A 20,672-nucleotide genomic window follows, 5' to 3' on the forward strand; every position below is an offset into this window, starting at 1 on the left:
TTTACAGATTGTTACACTCCAATTTACCACTAGAAATTATACATTGCCATGGAAACAGGGCCAGAATAACTTGTCTTTCTTCCTACACCATAGCTATGGTCTGACCTTTGAGTCTCTATTATCAAAGGTGCATACAAATAATTCTTTAGAAGAGCACATACATGCACAAAGCAAAATATTCTTCAGCAATTAAGCTAGACTATTGTCTACTCCTGTAAAGAGTTATAGTCTTGAAAACTCACAGGGGGAGTTCTATTCTGTCCAATTAGGTTGCTATGAGTTGCCATCAACTTAATGTCAAGGAGTTTGTTTTTTGGTTTATTGTGTGACTTAGAGGTGATATTTAAGAAGCCAATGTTCTCAAGGCTCATGTTCATAGATTATCTCAGGACAATAACTTGGGTCTAACTTCCCAAACCCACTGCCATTCAGTGAACTCCAACTCAGAGTCACCCAGCGGCACCGAGTAGAACTGCCCCTGTCAGTTTCCAAGGCTGTAAATCTTTATCAGAATAGAAAGCCACATCTTCTTCCCCCCGAGTGGCTGGTGGTTTCAAACTTCTGACCACTATACTACCACCTCAATTTCTATGGAATCCAGAAATTTGGCTTCCTTGAGGATTAAAAACTCAGTTCTTTACATCTTAACCATATCAAGCCTTATGATCTATAAACACTGGATGCCTTCCCATTTATTTAGATCTTTGTTAATTTCTTCGGCCATGTTTTATAGTTTTCAATGTGAGCCTTTAATGCTTTAACAAATTATTTGAAAGATCATGGAACAATTATACTTATCCCATTAATTTTAAGGTTGCTCTTACTGATTTAGCACACACAATCATTTTAGTGGTCCCATACTACTATGGCCCACTTGGGTAACTGATGATGAGGATAAAGAATTAGAATTAGAATGAGAAAGGTCTGTTTCCAGTAGGAATTGGATACATACTGATTCCTAGCATATCGTTGGCAATGAAGGGGGGATTTACTCACTGTTGCCCTTTTCAGTACATGGTCCAGCTAAAAAAGAAAGAAAAAATGAACAAACCATCAACCCAGGATTCAACTATATGCTGTCTAAAAGAAACACAGTAGATCAGAGTTTCTCAATTTTGAAAGCATTAAACTTTTGGACTGGAAGATTCTTTGGGTTGGGCCTAGCCTGTGTATGATATGATAATTAGTAGCACCTCCAGCCTTTATCTATTAGATCAGCGGTTCTCAACCTGTAGATTGAGACCCCTTTGGGGGTCTAACGACCCTTTCACAGGGGTCGCCCGATTCATAACAGTAGCAAAATTACAGTTATGAAGTAGAACAAAAATTTTATGTTTGGGGATCACCACAACATGAAGAACTGTATTAAAGGGTTGCGGCATTAGGAAGGTTGAGAACCACTGCTCTAGTGGTATCTGGTTACAAGTTGGACTGCTACTGCAAGGTCAACAGTTCAAAACCACCAGTCACTTTGAGGAAGAAAGACAGGGCTTTTTACTCCTGTAAAGAGTTACAGTCTTAGAAACCCACAGGAGCAGTTCTACCCTGTCCTATAGGGTCACTATGAGTCACAATCGACTTGATGGCAGTGAGGGATTTTGGTTTTTTTGTTTGCGTGTTATCTCTTCTAGAATTTCATATAAACGAAATCGGACAGTAGATAGCTTTTTTTGTATAGCTCCTTTCACTTAGCCTAATGTTTTAGAGATTCATTTATGTTGTCATATGTATCAAAAGTTTGTTCTTATTAAATCTTAGAGCCCAATTCCCAAACAACGGGGTAGAAAGCCTGCCTTCCAACCATGAACCATGTATCACCCTCCTTATATGTGCTTCATCAGAACCACCTTGAAAGAGGAGACCTCACATTGGCCAGGGTTACTCCTTAGAGAAGATGGTGGTGGTGGTGGGGGGCAAGGGGGGGCGGGGAGAAGAGCATTCCCTTGATGCTATACCCCATTGAGACAAGTTTTCAACATATCAACAGCCATTCCCACGGGAATGAGAAGGGAACCTTCCTGGATAGTCAAGTTAAGACTGGGGGTGGTGGAGAGCATCTAGATTGTATTGGTTTGTATATTTATTTATTTGCACCTAGATTTTAGAGGCGACATTTATACTTCTGTTAGTGGGTAAATGGGGAGGAGCAACCTCACATCGGGAAGAGATGCTCAACAATAATTATAGGGAACTCAAGGGGAGAATAAACCCAGGACTATGTTCCTCTTTAGATGCCATTAAATTCATTTCTTTTCCCCCCACAGTTTTATTTAATTTTATTGAAAACACAAAGCACTAATATTAAAATAAGTTAAACCTCATTCATTATCTCCCTTGCCACCCCTCCCTACCCTGAAAAACCAGTGAATTTCAGTTTTGCATTCCATCACATGCATACAGATTTGACAGGGTCACCATGGTGGTGAACACTTGACTCCACTGTGCTTGCTTTCCTTACTGTGTATCAGACACATCCACGTTTCCCCACAGTCACCAGAGAATTCCTTTAATGGCTGTACAGCACTTCACTACTTTTCTTGACACAAAATTACTTCCAATTTTTCCTACCACACATAATGCAGACATAAACATCTTCATGCAGTTACTTCCCCCCCCACCCCCTTTTGAATTATCCCGTAGGTTGTGAACGGGAGTGGGGGGCTTGGTCGTCTTCATGGCTCTTTGCAATGTCGTACCAACTATCTGCTCCCATGAGATTGACAGTCTTGGAAACCCTGTTTCCAAGTCTTACAGGGTCACTTGGAGTAGAAAGGGACTGACCACCACCACTACCCCTCCCCCCCTCAAAAAAGGAGAAAGAAATGGACTGACCGGCAGAGTTTGGCTGGGCTTTGGTTTGTGGTGTACCATACTGCATTCCCAAAGGATCTATTTTAAATCACCTTCCACAGTTCCTTCCCCAAATTTTAAACAGAAATAAACCAGAAGCGTTAGGTAGTTTTTAGACGTCCGTAATAAAGTTGAATACTGGGAGGATGGCACAGGGCAGGGTGGTGTCTCGTTCGGTTGAACGTGGGGGTCCCTGAAAGCCAAGAACCAACTCGAGGGCTCCTACTAACATTATTCTGGTTGCAATGAGTGGGAATCCACTCAACAGCAGTGGGGTTTTTTTAAAAGACCAAAACCCAACCCCAAGGGTTGGGGACAGATGGGTTTCATGTTTGACTAAAAGTTTAGATGTGTTGGCGCCAGCAAGGTTATGGCCACATGAAAACTGGTAGGGCAGGCACTTCGGGCTAAGGGGTTTCTCGTCCAGGGCTCCAGCCACCCAGGTGGCCTCTGGGTGGGCCAAGAAATTAAGGGACCCAGATCCAGGCACACGATGACCCACAGGCGCCACCAAGGTCACCACCTTTCTTATTGGAAGAGCTAGGAAGTATTTCCCAAAAAAAATTCTTTAGAAAAAAACAACACCTCCCCAAAAATAAAAACAAAAAACCCAAATTATATCCCCAAACAGCAAGTCAAATTTAAATTTGACTCAGCATATTTTTTTAAATCTCTTAACTGTTCTACCAGCTTTCTAGTGCTAAACTCAATGTCTATATGCAAGCATGTAGAATTAGGAATTTTATAGCATGCGTAAAGATCCCAAAACTAGCTGTTTACATCAAAGTGGAAAAATTAAAAACAGCCCTTAGCCTCAGCAAGTATTCAATTATTTTCTCCGTGGTTTTTTCTTTCTTTCAGATTTGTCATTCGCTTACATTTCATTTGTAAACGTTTGAACAGTAATGAACTTTTTTTACACACTGTTTTATCTCTCTCTCACGGTCAGTACATTAAAAAAGAACAATAAAAACCCATGCACAATAAATTACATACACTACAAAGCAAAGGGATTTAGTCCATAGTCTAGATTAATTCTATCAGTGAAAAAGAACTGTGTTTGTGTAGGTGCTGACTTTGGAGAGGTAGAAGAGATTCTCTTGTTGAATCTCAACTTCTTGCGAACTAAAGAGAACCCACATGCACCCTGTCTACTACTTTTTAGGGCGACGAGACACTGCAGCTCAGAATGATTCTGACCTACACTACACCCAGTGTTAATGCTGCCAGGAGCAAAAGACCAATCACAAGGGTAATTTCACCTTTTACCAAGGGCTCAGTATCCCATATCAGCTTTAAAAATCAGAGATTTTAGGTGACAATCCCACTGATTCAACTGCACAGACCCAAGACTTTCTTCCCCATGAATCACTGGGCTTATGTGTATAGTAAGATTGAGGAATTAAGAATTACCAACCCCCTACTATGGGCCAGGTCATGATAACAAGGGAAAAAGAAGAGATTTTTCTTTTGTTTTAAAGAAAAAACTCTACCCCCAAGAAGCAAATACTCCTCGGTCACTTACTGTGTGGATTTGATCAGACGCTGTACACACACACACAGCCATGGGAGCGCATGGCACTTGGAAGATTACCCACAATTTCCCACTTATTAAGGTCTGGGTTGTATTTCTCAATGCTCTGAAGGTACGTTCCCTTTGAGTAGGAATATCCTCCAGTGATATAAATACAGCCATTCGAGATGAAGGCGCCACACTCCATCCTCCTCTCCATCATGGGCGCGATTTCTCTCCACTCGTTCTGTTCAGGGTCGTAGCATTCGGTGATGGTAGTCTGCCCGCCAGCTAAATACAGCTTGTTTTCAAACGGAACTGAATACAATCCGTATTCTGGATGCGGACTGGAGGTGATGAGAGTCCACTCATTGATATCTGAATTGTAGCTCTGCACCTTGTCGTAGGTGTAGCTTCCTCGGTAGCCGCAGTGCCCGCCAATGACGTAGATGATTTCATGTAAGACACAGGCGGTCGCATTTCCCACACCTTTAATCATGTTTGCCATAGGAATCCATTTCTCCTTTAATGGATCATAGATCTCGGCCTCCTCTGCTGGGGCGCCCCCTTACGGTAACCGCCTAAAGCATAAACACAGCCGCCCAGGGTGACTGCACAGTGGTAATACCTGGCATTGAGAATTGGCAGACCTTCCATCCACTCGTCGCTTTCACTGTTACAGATCCGCACTATGTCTAGAGCTTCTATGTCATCCGTCCTGTATCCCCCAAGACATAAATGTTGGGTCCCAAGCAGGTAACACCATAACTCTCCCTAGTATAGTCTGGTATTTCTGCTCCCTGAATCCAAACATTTGTCAATGGGTCCCATATGTGAACCTCTGACAGAGGATGCCAGTAATAGCCTCCTATGATATACATGGTGGCCGTGGGCCTCTGGGAAATCTCTTTATGCATAGGATTCAGAGCATTGTATATGAGAGATCATATTTTATTTTCCGTTAGGAGGCACCTCCTTTGAAGGCCTAGAGCTGTTTTAAGGTACACCGGATCTGTATCTATATTGATATAGTTTAGTAGATTATATAGACACTCTATTCGGTTTTCTACATCATGGGGAGTCCATTTAATCACGGGCTCTATGATAGCTTCTTCTTTCCACACACTGAGATTCTTTCTGGACAAGATAGAAAGAAACTTCTCAAGACTGGTTTCCAGAAATTCCTCTTGCTGCCATACGTCCTTAAACCTCGAACACAGAATTCTTCGTGATTCCTTCTCTGGTTCTGGGCACACATGGAATTCTGCAAAGGAGTGCATTGCAATACAATGATCAATATCCAGGTGCCTTACCAAGAACTGCTCGCAAGCCTTCTTTACTGAGAGGAACTGCAACAGATCCGCCGCTTCCAGCAGGCTCTGAACATTTCTCTTCGTTATTTCAATTTGGGAGGCGTGCGCATAATTTACAAGGCCTTCCAGAATGTCATGGTGGATGCCAGAGAGTTTTATTTTACTTTTGAATTTTTCTTTCATGTCAACTGTAGATATTGCCTTAAAGTAGTTGCTGCAAGCAGCTAAAACAGCGCGGTGACAATGGAAGATTATGCCTGAAGGACACTGAAGGGTAATATCAGTAAATAATCCATCCAAGTAAAACGTTCTGAAAGCATCCAGAAAATCCACTGGATGCGATGAATCCTTGAAAAGACAGATGCAATCCTCTGGCGGCGGGGCTGGCAGACGGGGGCGAGGGGCGGGGGCGGGGGCGCCTCCGGACCCTCTGACCATCTTTGGAAGCTGCTTGCTCGCACAGCGCCGGCCCACCCTCGGCTCCTAGTTTGGTGCCCCTGCGGCTCCCCGCCCCCCGCCACCAACACAACAGCCCCCCACGCGTCCTGGGCGCGAGGCCGCCCGCGGGAATTCCCCCGTGGCCGGGGCCACGCCGCAGGCACCATTGAATTCATTTCTACCCAACCCTCGGTGAAACCACACCATGGACTATGCACTATGATGACCTTAGACTCTGGCCTTACGGGGAACAAGGCATCCCCCATAGACCACACCAGAAGGACTCTAAATGAAAACCCCACTGAAGGAACCGGGTCTTACTTTAAAATTGCCTGTACCCCTTGGATTTAAGACTGAACTTTCCTGATCAGAGAAGAAACAAATGACAGCCACCCCAAGACTGTGGAATTGGTGTTCGTTGGGCCTTAGGATCCCTGGCTTAGCAATCATCCACTGAAAGGGGACCCAGAACCACCACATATATTTACTATCTTATTGCTCTCCTTCCATTAATATGACATATATTAATCTGATAGGCAAGGATCTGCCGTTGTAAGGAATGTTACAGGAAATCTCCCCCTAGCCCCAATCCTGTGGTCAATGTAAACAGAGTTCAATCATTTAAGAATTTAATTGGTACAATGCCTGGGTTATGGTTTGCAGCTGGAGTATGCTCAATGACCTCCTTTGCCAACCGTACCTTAAATTCTATGCCATTGGATAAATTATCGATGTTATCAATGGAATCATACCCCAGAGGGATGAGTGGCAATGTGTTTTTTTGGTCATAAAATGATATTAAGACTGCTAAAGTAAACCAGTGTTGTACATAACCTATGGACAAGCAGATGGATTCTGGGCTTCCAGTTAATTCTAGCCCCAATCCAAGAACAGTTAGTTCTTATGACATGACCCTGTTCCATACTCGCTTTCATGAAGCAATCATTGAAGCTAAGGGTGCTATATAGCAAAGTGTGGTGAAGAAAGCAGACGGTGTGCAGGTACCAATTAGAGTAGTATCTGGGGTCTTTTAGGCTGGTATTCAAAGAATACAAGCAGCTATCTAAGTGAGGCCTCAACAAGTCTACATGGAAGAAGATAACAAATAACAAAAGCCGAGTATGATGAAGGAAAATGTATCAGAGCTTAAATTGCGAACACCCAATTTGTAGAAGGCTATGGAAGTCAGTGGGAGCCCAAAATCCATCTACAGAGTACCTTTTTGGATTAAGCTTCTGGCAGATCTCCTCAGGCCACAGTTAAGGGCCAAAAACATCTTTGTTGTAAGGCAGAGATTGTTGTAAACTTGATTTTGTTGGATGGAACTATGATATATAATACCTGGTCAGGTGACCTCTCTCTTGACTCATCCTGAATTTGCTCTGGTTGAAATATTTCTCACTTGTTCCATGACAGAAATGTTCTCTCTGGCTTTTAAAAATATTGCTGGTGATCTTTTCTTTCTTCCTCTTTATGTAATTTTACTTAACATTTTTTGTTTTGTTTTTTATTGTTTCTGTTATGTTTCCCAGTTTATGAAACACAGAAGGAGTAAGCCATAGAGACAATAACTGATGTAATAGTTTACCAGGGAGGGGGGCAGGTTGAGGGGAATTGGGGAACAAATCATGAATATGGAGAGGATGAGCTAGAATTGATTTTGATGATGTATAAACATCTTTGTTACAAAGCAAATGAACGATGGAAGTATATATGTGAATTTTATATCAATAAAACTCTTGTGAAAAAAATGTTTGTTCTTATTGCTGAGTAGTGTTCTGCTATACGAATGCACCAGTTTTCTTACTTATCCCCAAGTTGTTGGAAATTTTGGGTTGTTTTCAGTTTTGGAGTATTGTAAATCAGTTGTGAACATTTGCCTGCAAGTCTTTGTGTGGGCATGTTTTCATCTCTGTTAGATAAATATCTAAGGGTGAAATTTCCGAGTTGTGGAGGAGAGCTTGTTTAATTTTGTAAAAAGTTGCCAAACCTTTTCAAAGTGGCTACCAGAGCAGTGTATATTTCCAATTGCTCTGCATCCTTAAATTCATCCCAGAATTTATTTTAGCAATTCTTCTTGGTGCTAGCTCATTGTGGTTTGGGTTTGCATTCCCGGATGATGTAATGGTTAAGCCGCTTGGCTGCTAACAGAAAGGTCAATGATTTGAACCTATTAGCCACTCCATGGGAGAAACTTGTGGTTGTATGCTCCGGTAAAGATTTACAGCTGTAGAAACTCAATGGTGTAGTTCTACGCTGTCTTATAAGATTGTTATAAGTTGGAATCGACTTGTTGGTAATAGGCTTTTAAAATATGCCTATTTACTACCGTGTATCTTCTAAGGAATACATGGTTAACATACTTGGTTGCTAACCAAAACGTTGGTGGTTAAGTCCAATCGGAGGTGCTTTGGAAGAAAGGCATGGCCATCTACTTTTAGCAACAAACAAAACTAACCAACCAGTCATTGAAAATGGTATGGAGCACAGCTCTACTCAGATACACATGGGTCCTCTATGACTTGGAATCAACTTGACCACAACTGGTGAAGTTTCTGTTTAAATTTTTTGCCTATTTTTAAACTGAACTTTTGTCATTTTATGGAGTTAAAAGTATTTTTCATACTTTCTGGATACAAATTCTTTATATAAAACTGGGTCACAGATATCTTTTCCCAGTCTGTGGCCTGTTTTTTTTCATTTCCTTAATTGCTTTTTAAAGAGAAGAAAGTTTTACATTTTTACAAAATCCAGTTTATCAGGGTTTTCCTTTATGGTTTGTGATTTGGTGTATTACTACTAATAACATTAGTAAGTTTATTATTTGTATATAAAATTATCAGCCCCCCCAAGTGATTAATTGGCATGTTACTCTTAAAAGAAAGATGAATATATTGCTCAAGAGATTGATGGAATTTCTACATTTTCATTCCCAAGTTACAATTACAAGTAGACTTAATACCAGTTACACATGGTAACCCTTGTTTTCCATTACTTATCTAGTCACAAGTAATGATAACCTATGCCATCACATAGCTGATAGTTAAGTAATAACCAACATGACATTGCAGAAGGCACTCAGCTCTTTTTGAAGACTGGAGTTGATGCTTGCCTAAGCCAAACTTACCCGAGTAAGCCCTATCATGAGTGTTTTGAAATTAATGTGTTGAATAACCAAGAATTTGTTGACCGCTTGCTCAAGGCCATACACCCTACTTAGGAGACTCATTATTGGGTACAGTTATGTGGAGAGGCTTATTAAGAAATTGTCATTGTATTTCCTCTGGGATTCCTTCTTACCCTGTGGGAATCAAGAGAGTGGTGTGGATAAGACTGTGGTCTTATCTATATTTAGTGTTTCATGTATCTAAGGATCAGACATCTAGACATTGATATTTAAAAATTATATAGCGTTTCTTCACAGTAACAGGATAATTGACACAGCTTTAATAGTTTTTTATATGCAACTAATGTTTTTCTGAAGTTTGAGTGTTTAAGAGAAAACGCTGCCATATCAGGTTGTGGGAAAAGGAAATACACATTTTCACCTCCAATGAGTTGATGCTCTGAGGCAGACCACAACAGCATATGGTGAGCTGGAAGACTCAGCTGATTGCATATGGAAATCACCTATGGGAGATGTATTAGGAAACGTACAAGGGTAAGGCAAAAGTATTGTTCCAAAATAGACACCTTTATTAAACAGAAATATCCAAATGTGAAGCTGTTGATTCTCAATATATCCTCCATCTAGGCCTGTACACTTCCATCTCTCTAACTTAAAAAAATCATTTTATTGGGGAATCTTACAGCTCTTATAACATTCCATACATCAATTGTATCAAGCATGTTTGTACATATGTTGCCATCATCATTTCCAAAACATTTCCTACTTGAGCCAGTGGAATCAGTTCCTCTTTTCCCCCTCCTCCCTTCTCTTTAATTCTTAGTGAAGAATTCTGTGCTCTGTGATTTACACCATGCCAAATTAGAGACATGAATCTTGTTTCTTCTCAATGGTCTTTGAGTTTGGGGAAAAATTGGGCAAGATCAGAGCTGTAGGGTGAATGGGGTAAGATTTTCCAGAGCAATTCTTTACGACAGCCTTTGATACCCTCGAAGATTGAGCAGGTACACTGTGGTGATGGGCAAAACTTCTTTGGCCCAGCTTTCCTGGCTCTTTTTTCATCTGTGCAGTTTTCCATTTTTTAAAAACTTCTCCACAATAAGCCGCCATGACCATGCTATGTCCTTCAAGAAAATCCCTCAAGATTATTCCTTTGAAGCCCTAAAAAACAGTTACTGTATTCTATGCTGGCTGATCTGCCTTGGATTTAATCTGGCCCAACAGATTTTCTTGGGAACTACTATTTTTATTGGATCTTTTAAATGAGGAACACACTTATAAGACTAAGACAAGTGTATTGCTGAGAGAACTTGTCTAATTGCAGACATGTTTCAATATGTTTTGTTTGGAATAAACCTGTGCATGTGTGAAGAACTGGAAACCTATTAGCAGTGTTGTTGACTTACCCTCAGAGACCAGATTTTGGGGGCCCATGATAGTCTCATTTTGAGACTGAGATGCCATTTGATTTAGAAGGCGTGGGGAGGGCACCCAGCTGGGGATGATCGTCATTTTTGAGTTGATAGAAGTTTGCCTGAAAATTACCTTGGTGACTGTGTTTTTGAAAATATTAAAGATAATGGAGAAGTAACATGTCTGCCTCAGTTTATGGAGCTGTGCCTGGTTTGGGGAGCTGTGAATTGCCATATGGGTCTTCGACATGCATGAAGGTGGCATGAAAGATGGGTGGGAAAAGGGACTGTGGCTTCTCACCATGAAAAAATCCACAGACTTATATGAACTGTGTGGGGGAAGGTCAGAAGGAACTGTATACTTGAGTGCCTACCAGGCCTTGTGCTTAGCTGAAGATGCTATTCCTGATGTATTTCCTGCCCCGTGTCCTTCTGTATTGTTAGGTGCCATCGATTTGTTTTTGACTTAAAGTGATTACATATGACAGAAAACCTGCCCCATAGGGTTTTCTAGGCCGTACTGGTTATAGAAGTAGACTGCCACACCTGCTGTGGAGTGGCTGGGTACGTTTGAACTTCCAACCTTTCCATTAGCAACCAATTGCTTAACCATTGCATCACCAGGACTCCATCCTTTTAATATAAAGTTAAAGAAATGTTGTATTAAGTGGAAACTTGTATTTTGAGAGTCTGGTTGCCGGCTTTAGCCCATAACCGTAGGTATGCTACTGCACTGAAGCCTTGCAATGAAAGGTTAGCATAATGGGTCCGAGGGGTGATGTTGGGGCTAAGTGAGATCTGAATTGGAATTAGAGTGACAAGAAGGTGAGGACAGGAATCGTATGTTGTAGGGAGAACAAAAGTTCAGTTTTAGCTCTGGCAACTATTCAGAGGTCCGAATGGGACCTCAGGTTGTTTTCTAGTTGTGTCAATACTTTTAACATAATAAACAGGCAGTGTTTGTTCTATACAAAGCACTAGTCCAGGCATTTTCAATTAATTTTTCATAGCAACTTAACACCATGTATAATTTACTGATAAAAAGCCCACCAAGGTCTACCAAGGCTTTCTTACAGCGTGGACTTTTAATCTATCAACCCTTGGATTACAATAAGAAACCTGTGTTTGTTCTAGTGTGCTGTGCATTTCATAGTTCAAACAATGAAGTTATGTTGACCAAGGGTGTGGGCAGCAAAGGTACAAAGAGGAAAAGTAACTTGCCGGAGGTCATCTAGCTGAGTAAATGGTGAACTGAGATTTCTGCTCTGAACTCTTCCGTTTTCTGTTTCCTCCAAGAATATCTGCGTTTCTTTACCATCTCCCACACCACTCTACTACCACTTGTAGGTTCTAGAATTCACTGCAGTGGCTACAAACATCTCACAGTTTTCAGGCTTATAGGGTTTTTTTGGTGGAAATGAACAGGTTACAATCTAGGTGAGAAATGCGCATGATATAGTTGATCAGCCAAGGCATGCTACAAAGTTCTTTCGGGCTGCTAATAACTGTTCACAGGGCATGCCACTCCACGGTAACCCTCAACCCAAAGTCACTCAGGTCCAGGTCTGTGGGACAGTGAACCCAACTCCTAGACCGAAATGCTCAGAGGCACCCCACTCCAGTAAACCTCAACCCGAAGGCACTTACAATTCTGTGAGTCAGCAAGCCCAGCTTCTCCAATTAAGTGTCCAAAGGCACCCCACTCAAACAAGCTAGCCTTCTGCTCAACAGCACTCAGCTGTACTTGCCCTGTGGGCTCGGAGTCCACCACTTGGCCTCGTGCTCTAGCCCCTGGTTCTCTTGCTACTGCTGCAGTCACTCATCTGATATCACAGCTGTCTTCTGGATCAAAAAGGTTCACTGCACAGGAATCTTGAGGTCCCGAAGGTGTGCTCCACTCCTGGCTCTTATCGTGAGACTCCCACTCCTGCTTCTCAAGAAGGCTCATTTTACACCCAGCACAATGAATGGCCAGCACAGTGAATCCTGTTAACAATTACTCACAGGTGAAGCCATCAGTGCCTCCCTTCTCCTTCGTACCCGTTCAGGAAAAGGCCATTTGATGGGAGTTACAGAGACTTTGGCTGGAAGAACCACATTAAATCATTCACTGCCCGTGCACCTTGTAATTTCCATAGCTTCGGTGCCCCTATTATTAGCCATCGGAGTTAATGGTGTGTTTTTTCATGCCATAGTTAATGACTGAGCCGACACGTGTGCAGTGGTTACAGCTGCACAGGATGTTAGCATCGAGCTATTTTCAGGAGGCCCAAATTCTCTTCGCTTTGAGTAAGTAAGAATAGTGCCTCTGATCACATCCTTTGGTCCCCTTTGCTACTGAGAAGTCTCCCTCAAATGTGTGAGGTTCCCTCCTCATGGCACCCTTTGAAGGCCCTCTAGCTTGCTTCTTCATGGGAGGGTGAGTGGATTTGCTTTGGGAAGCTACCCAGGCAGTCTGAATGATGGTGCCCCGTTAGGGTGTGATCCGGGATCAGACCTTGCTTTACTATTGTTGTTTTTGCCTTTTCTTGGAAGAAACCTCATTGGAAATACATGTTCTGCCCCACCCAATCGTGGTAGTTATAGCAAAGTAAGCAAATGGTTTCTTTTCCAAGATAAGCCTTATATTATAGTAGTTGTTACATTAAGTCTGCCGTTATGTGTGGTGGTGACTTTATGGGTAATTTCCCCGCCCCCCCTCTGTTTTTCTTTTGCTATGTAGGAAGGGCATGTATAATGTTTCGTGCTGATTTGTATCCTTTGCTACCAAGCGGTGATTAGGTTTCTAGGTCGACACTGTAAGTAGCCTAAGGCTTGATCACAGTAGTCCCACCTTCCTCACAGCTGGCAGTAGAGAGGCTGCTGAAATACATTGAGCGAGTTGTTGGTTTTTCCCCCTTGTCATATTTTCGATCAAATGAAGCATGACACTTCCCACTCTCTAAATGAATCTGTGGGTAACAGTTGGTTCTGTGCGGACAGAACACCACCTGACTACTATGAATGAACTGCTCTGGGTGTTTTTCCCATACTTCTACTGTGAGCACACAGAACAACCTGTATACCAACATCTAGTAAATCACAGGTCCAAGGGAATAATGGCCCACAGGCAGAAATCAGGGAAACACCCACCTTTCCCATGTAACCTTTTAGAATTCTCCAGTCATCAATTTAATGCAATTTTTAAATGGTTTTATTGGTGGACATGTCTCTGAAAAGGCTTAGTGCTCAGCATCTCTCTCCTTTTGGTTACTTCCTTTAATATACCAAATCTTTATGTGTAATACTTAAAATGAAACATCAAAAACCCCTTTCTCTCTTCACTGAATTTTAGGTTTCTACAAATAATCTTAGAATAATTCCAGTAACTAAGATTTTAGGGAACAACAGCTCTTGTACTTGACATCTCTTTATTGCATGCTGCATTTTTCTGCACATAACTCTATTGTCTGGATTAACAACTATAAAAAACATATAAAAAGCTATGAACAATATGCATTTATTCCTTGTTAGGAGGACTTCAGATGCCCAAACATTAAGGTAGTGATGATTCTTAAGCATAATGAAGCTCTAAGTTAAGGTTTTATGTTTCTTTTGAAATTCATATTTATAGGCTACTTGTTCATGGACCACCTTTATATTTTGAGTAAAAATGCTATTAAAATTAATGTAGACTAAGGCTTTGTTCCCTCCCTTACCATTTCCACGAAAACAAAAACAGAGAGATTTTTCTTAGAGCATAAAAAAACCAAGCCAAACTCATTGTCATGGAGTTAATTCCAAACTATCTGCGTCCCACAGGGACCTCCTCTTAGAGCATAAAACCAAATGAAAAACAAACAAACAAATTTTGACTATATTTTCTCCCTCAAAGCCACCTGTAGGTTTGAACTGCCAACCTTTCAGCTAGCAGCTGAGTGCTAACCATTGAGGGCTCCTTTCTTGGAGTACCAAAGCCAAAATCAAGCTCACTGCCATGGAGTCGATTCCAACTCATAGCAACACTACAGGACAAGGTGGAACAGCCCTTGTGAGTTTCTGGGACTGTAACTATTTATTGGAGTAAAAAGCCCTGTCTTTCTCCCAAGGGGAAGCTAGTGGTTTTGAACTGCTGACCTTGCGGCTAGTAGTCCAGCTCTTAACCACTACACCACCAGGACTCACTTCTTAGAGCACAGGGCCACCTAAAGTTTTATTTTGATTTCTCAATCTTCAGAGTAGAATTGGAAACTTGTGTTTGTTCTGTTGTTTGTGCATTAAATAGTTGAAACTATGAATATATGTATTGAGGATGTGGGAAACAATATGGGGGAAAAAGTTTATCTTGCTAGGAAATGTCACAACTGCCTTCACTACGTGTACTTGCTACAACATGTAATTGTCTCTTCTTTTTGTTTAGGTTATTTATTGGCTACTCCCATACCCAATAAGGACTGTAAAACCTATTGCCTTGTTCATGGCTGCTCAAATATTGATTACATGGAGTCTGAAGTTGGTCATTTGGTAATGACACACGACAGGGAGGGTCTTTTCACAACCCTGAGCCTTTACTTTAGAACCCCTTCAATGTTGTGATAATTATAATAATTTGAAACTGTGCAGCATCTGAAGATGACTCAACAGGAAATCGAATTTTGAAGCAAACTAATTTTTCCCCTTAAATGCTTAATGGATGGCTGCCTTTTTTCATTTTCTTTTTAAAAGACTAATTTGTGGCTAGCTTTTGACACCAGAGCAAGCAGAGGATGGAGGGCGTGCACGATTCCTTCAGTCTTCTGGACTCTGGCAGTTCTAATTTCTGTCCACTGGAATGTGACTGAGAGGGAGGATTGCACCTTAGAAAATTCTCCTCGTTTGTTGGCTGATTAGAATAGGATAGTTGGAAATACATCCGGTATGTTCTCTACCATTTGGGAGGATTATTAATAAAGACTTATCCTGGCAATTCACATTGAATGATTTCATTTTACAAGTGGAACAGACTGCTATTTTAAATTTAAGCGTAACAATAATTTTCCTGGAATTTTATAAGATTAATTCGAAGAAAAATCAGATGAAATCATCAAATAGAGTTTGCAGAGATAATCAAAAGAGCCAAAATATATTTTGAACTAATATAGCATTTCTGTATTTGTACCAGTGATTGTGGGAGCGAGTGCTGATTTGAAGTCCTTTGTTCAATTCATGTGTTTGCTTACCTAGAGACCTTACTTTCGACATCCATTCATGTGTTAGTTTATCTCTTTCGTGGGGAGATTTTGCTCTGGGAATTCATAGTATAGTCTTGGTAGTCGAAATGTATAGATGGTTTTGTTTTGATATAGCATCTCAGATCCTCAGGGTAATTTGGATGATAAGCCCATTATCTGAGAGCTCTTTTTCTCTTCTTTTCCAATTTTGTGAAGTAGGTCTTTGAGGACAATATTGCCAGATGTAGGGGGATAGCAAGGTATGTTTGGAAACCGAGGGGGTGGAATAAGATGAGTATTTATGTGTTGGGGATAGCCAATGGTAGTAGGAACTGAAATTGGAGAGGTGGCAGATGCCAGGTCTTTGTGGGCCATGAATGTTGTGTTCAGGAGCTTAGATTTCTTTTTCAATGAGAAAGATGATGGTGGCACTGAAGAATTTTGAGCAGGCCTGTGACAAGACTAGCCTCATTTGGAATTCAAAGATACTAGTTTGGTGGTGGTTGGAGAATGGATAATTGGGGGACCAGATAAGAAGCAGGGAATAGAGTAAAAAAAGTAGTGTGGGTAATCCAGGCAGGAAATTTGAGGCAGAGTAATGATAGTACAGAAGAACTATTCAGTAAGAATGCTTGAGAAGTAGAACTGGCAGGACTGAGAAGGCATGGGATGTGGGATTGATACGGTGTTGATTATTGATTCAAGTTAGTGTTTTGGTAATTGAGTCAAGTGCTGGAACCAGAGTTACTTCTTGCAGAAAAATTCTGTTTGTGCTAGAACCTACTTTCAGGCAAGAATATACAAATCAGAATATTTGATTTTTTAATAGAAAATACCTTGATCACTGATAAACCTGGACGCTGTACAACCAGCCCAAACCAAACCCACTGCTGTTGTGTTAATTCCAACTATTAGCAACCCTATAGCACAAAGTAATAGGAGCCCTGATAGTGTAGAGGTTTGGGTGTTGGGCTGCGATCTGCATGGTCAGCTGTTGGAAACCACCAGCAGCTCTGAGGGGGAAGGACTGGGCTTTCTACTCTTGTAAACAGTTACAGTCTCAAAAACCCACAGGGGTCGCTATGCGCCAGCATTGATTCGATAACAGTGAGAGTTAGGACAGAGTAGATCTATTCTATAGGGTTTCGGAGGCAATAAATGTGTAGGGAAGCAGATTGCTTCATTGGCTCCCGTGATGTGGCAGGTGAGTTCCAACCATCAACTTTTCTGTTAGCAGTCTATTGTGCCACCAGAGAGCTTTGGAAATGGTCCAAAAGTCTGCCATCGAGTCCATTCTTACTCCAAGCAACTCTATATAGGGTTTCTAAGGCTGTACATCTCCATGGGAACAGATAGTTTCAACTTTTTCCAGTGGAACAGCTGATGGACCTGAACCTCCAACTTCGCAGTTAGCGATCCAGTGCTTGCCCGACAGCACCACAGGGCTCTTTTCGAAGCTGCATAGATCTTTTAAATGACCTGCTATTTAGGTTCTTAACAATGACCACAGTCATATTTATCAATCATTCTGCTCCTATTAGAATCCTGATTGAGAAATTTGGTATTTCAGGGAGGAATTTTTCTTTTAATTAAACAGTTTAATTGGTATATATTTGGCATATCATACAATTCAACAGTTCAATCATATTAATTCTTAAGGAAGACAAAAATCAAGAACCATACTCACAGCCATTGAGTAAATGCGACTCATAGCGACTCTGAGACAGGGTAGACCTGCCTCTGTGAGTTTCCAGGATTCTAAACTCGTTATGGGAGTAGAAAGCCCTGTATTTCTCCTGAGGAGTAGCTGGCGGCTTCAAATTTCTGACCTTGCAGTTAGCAGGCCACGACATCATCAGGGCTTCTTTACGGAATATTGCTTATTCATTCTTCCAAAAAATTTGAAGTCAGAGTATCAGGAAATGACAGATTGGATCATATTAATTTGCCTTCCAATCTCCCACTCCTTATAGATTCATTTAGTTTTCCCAGTGGGCTGTTTATATGATTAACATCTTTGCATTCTGGAGAAAAATACTGTTGACTTTAGTTTTCCCTCCCTCAAATTCCACAAAACACTGAGATCGTTTCTTCTCAGAGCCCAGGATCAACAGAATGTTTTTAAACAAAATGACTTTTAAAATTATTAACCTTTAGACTGGAATATAACTCCTTCCGTTTTGTTCTTGTTAGTCAAAGGCAGAGTTACATTTTAAGCTGTTTTCCTCTGGTTTCTCTTAGGCAGCATTAATTCGATGGGAGTGAGTTTGAGGTGGGTAATATTTGCCGGTTTATATGGGAGGCATCCACTCTCTTTAGTTAATAGATTTATTGGCATATAAGTCACATCATACAATTTAATAGTTCAATCATATTAAGAAGAGTTGTACAATCATCACCACAATGAATTTTAGAATCCCGTCTTGTTTTGGTATAAGTCAATTAGATATCCAGTTTGCTGATATTAGTGATGGATAGTTTGAATCAGAAAAGTTAGTATGTTCCTGATAGGCTTTGGGTAGTTCATGGGACTTTCAATATTCTGTATGAATCCCACAGTTCAAATGTACCAATTTTTCTTCCGGTCTTCCTTACTCAGTGAGTAAGTAAGTGAGGTGATTGAAACTACTACAGCATGGGTCAGGTGTTCCTTGGTCCTTAAAGTAACATCCTTGCTTTTCAACACTTTGCAGCACACTTATCCAACGCAACACATTATTTGATTTCTTCATTGCTGCTTCCATGAGCATTGATTGCAGATCCAAGCACAACTACATCCTTGACAATTTAAATCTTTTCTCCATTTGTCACGATGTTAACTTTGGGTCCAGTTGTGAAGATTTTGGTTTTCTTTATATTGAGTTGTATTCCATACTGAAGATGCAACCCTTGATCTTCATCAGCAAGTGCTTCAAGTCCTCCTCACTTTCAGCAACCAAGGTTGTGCCATCTGCATGTTGCAGGTTGTTAATAAACCTTCCTCTAATCCTGATGCTATGTTTTTCTTCATATAATCCAGCTTCTCTGATGATTTGCTCAGTATGTAGATTGAATAAGTATGTTGAGAGGACACAACCTTGCTACATACCTTTCCGGATTTTAGATCATGCAGTCTTCCCTTGTTCTATTTGCACAACTGTCTCTTGATACATGTAGAGATTTCATATAAGCATAGTGACATGCTCCGGAATTCCCTTTCTTCTCAAGGCTGTTCTTAGTTGGTTATGATCCACGCAGTCGGATGCCTCGGCATAGTCCCATCTGATATCAGCACATCTTCTTCTGATCCCGGCCTGGACCTCTGGCAGCTCCTTGTCAATGTTGTTGGATGATCATCAGCAAAATTTAATTTGCATGTGATATCAGTGATATTGTTCTATAATTTGAGCATTCTGTTGGGTCACCTTTCTTTGGAATGGGTACAAATATGGATTTCTCCCAGTCAGTTGGTCAAGTAGCTATCTTCCAAATTTTCTGGCATAGATGGGTGAGTGCTTCCAGTGCTTCATCAGCTGTTGAAACTGTTCAATTGGTATTCTATCAATTCCTGGAGTCTTGTTTTTCCCCAAACCATTTTATTAGGAGCTAATCCAGACAGCATACCATGCCAAAGTTCAATCATATCAAGTGGTATTGTACAATTGCTATCAAAATCAGTTTCAAAACATTTTCTTCCCTTTTCAACTCCTTGGTATCAGCTACCCTTTACCCTTACCCCCTTACATCCCCTGCCATACCCCCCAGGAGCTCTTATTCTAGTTGTGGTATCTATAGATTCACCTATCCTGGGTTTCATCTACTGAAAAACCATACAAAAACACATAACAAAGTCAAGAAGGCTACCGACAATGACTAAACAGACAAAACACAATATGAAAAAAACACAGATAATATTAAAAAACAGATCAAGTACAAAGTGTACGAGGAGGGAGATTAAGTGACACGGTTTTAATCATTCAAGTCAGATTTGTCATAGTAATCTACTATAGTCATATCTCCAATACCGGGTTATTCCTATCCCTCAATTATGGTTAGAGGAAAATCACCGGAAGCTTATTCCCTGTGTAAATCCTGCAACTTTATTTTGGGCTTGAACTCTCATCCATAGCCTTCTGCACAGTAGACTCTCACAAGCTCTGATACTGTCCTCTCCTTCAGATTTGGATTATATAATTTGCAATCCTTGGATCACGTATGTTGGTATGCTTCTCCATGTGGGCTTCGTTGATGTCCCACTTAGATAGCTCCTTGTTTTGAAACAAACCTTTAAGACCCCAGATGCTATTCTCTCTGATAGCTGGGCACCATCTAATTTCTTAACTACACTTTGCTATAGTACCAATATCTTCTGTGTTCCTTCTTGAGGGTGACTATAAAGCAGTGGAGCCTTGTTTTTGGCTAATACTTTTAGTGCTTCTTGAACTTCTTTCTTCCTTTAGTACCATTGGTTCTTGCTCATATGCTGCCCCTTAAAATGGTTGAATGTCAAGTATTTCTTTTTGACTGTATTCTTTACACCTTATTTTTATGCTTCCTGTATCATTACATATTTTGCTAATAGAATCTTTCAATAATGCAACTCAAGGCTTGAATTCTTTCAATATAAAATATGCTGAGCATGTTCTTCCTTTTTGGTTTTCTAAATCTAGGTCTTTGCACATTTATTTTTAAAATTTTTATTAAATAGTTGTATTGGAGCCTCTTACATCTCTTATCACAATCCATACATTCATCCAGTGTGTCAAACACATCTGCACATATGCTGCCATCATCATTTTCAAAGCATTCTCTTCCCACTTGAGCCCCTGATATCAGCTCCCCATTTCTTCC

General features: G+C 40.8%; 2 protein-coding genes across 2 annotated transcripts in view; one reads left to right on the forward strand and one right to left on the reverse strand.

The window, feature by feature from the left end:
* SLC9A7 (solute carrier family 9 member A7) overlaps positions 1–20,672 on the forward strand; it is a 193,227-nt gene that overhangs the window by 36,199 nt on the left and 136,356 nt on the right. The gene's annotated exons all lie outside the window — the stretch shown is intronic.
* LOC105979575 (kelch-like protein 23) lies at positions 4,389–6,114 on the reverse strand. Its single transcript, XM_045288266.1, is given in 3 exon segments — positions 4,389–4,928; positions 4,931–5,094; positions 5,097–6,114. Coding segments are annotated over 3 exon segments (1,722 nt in total).

This window comes from Echinops telfairi, unplaced genomic scaffold (genome assembly GCF_000313985.2).
Source record: "Echinops telfairi isolate 266 unplaced genomic scaffold, ASM31398v2 ScPeMD7_19;HRSCAF=73, whole genome shotgun sequence".
In the NCBI taxonomy this organism is placed as follows: Eukaryota; Metazoa; Chordata; class Mammalia; order Afrosoricida; family Tenrecidae; genus Echinops; species Echinops telfairi.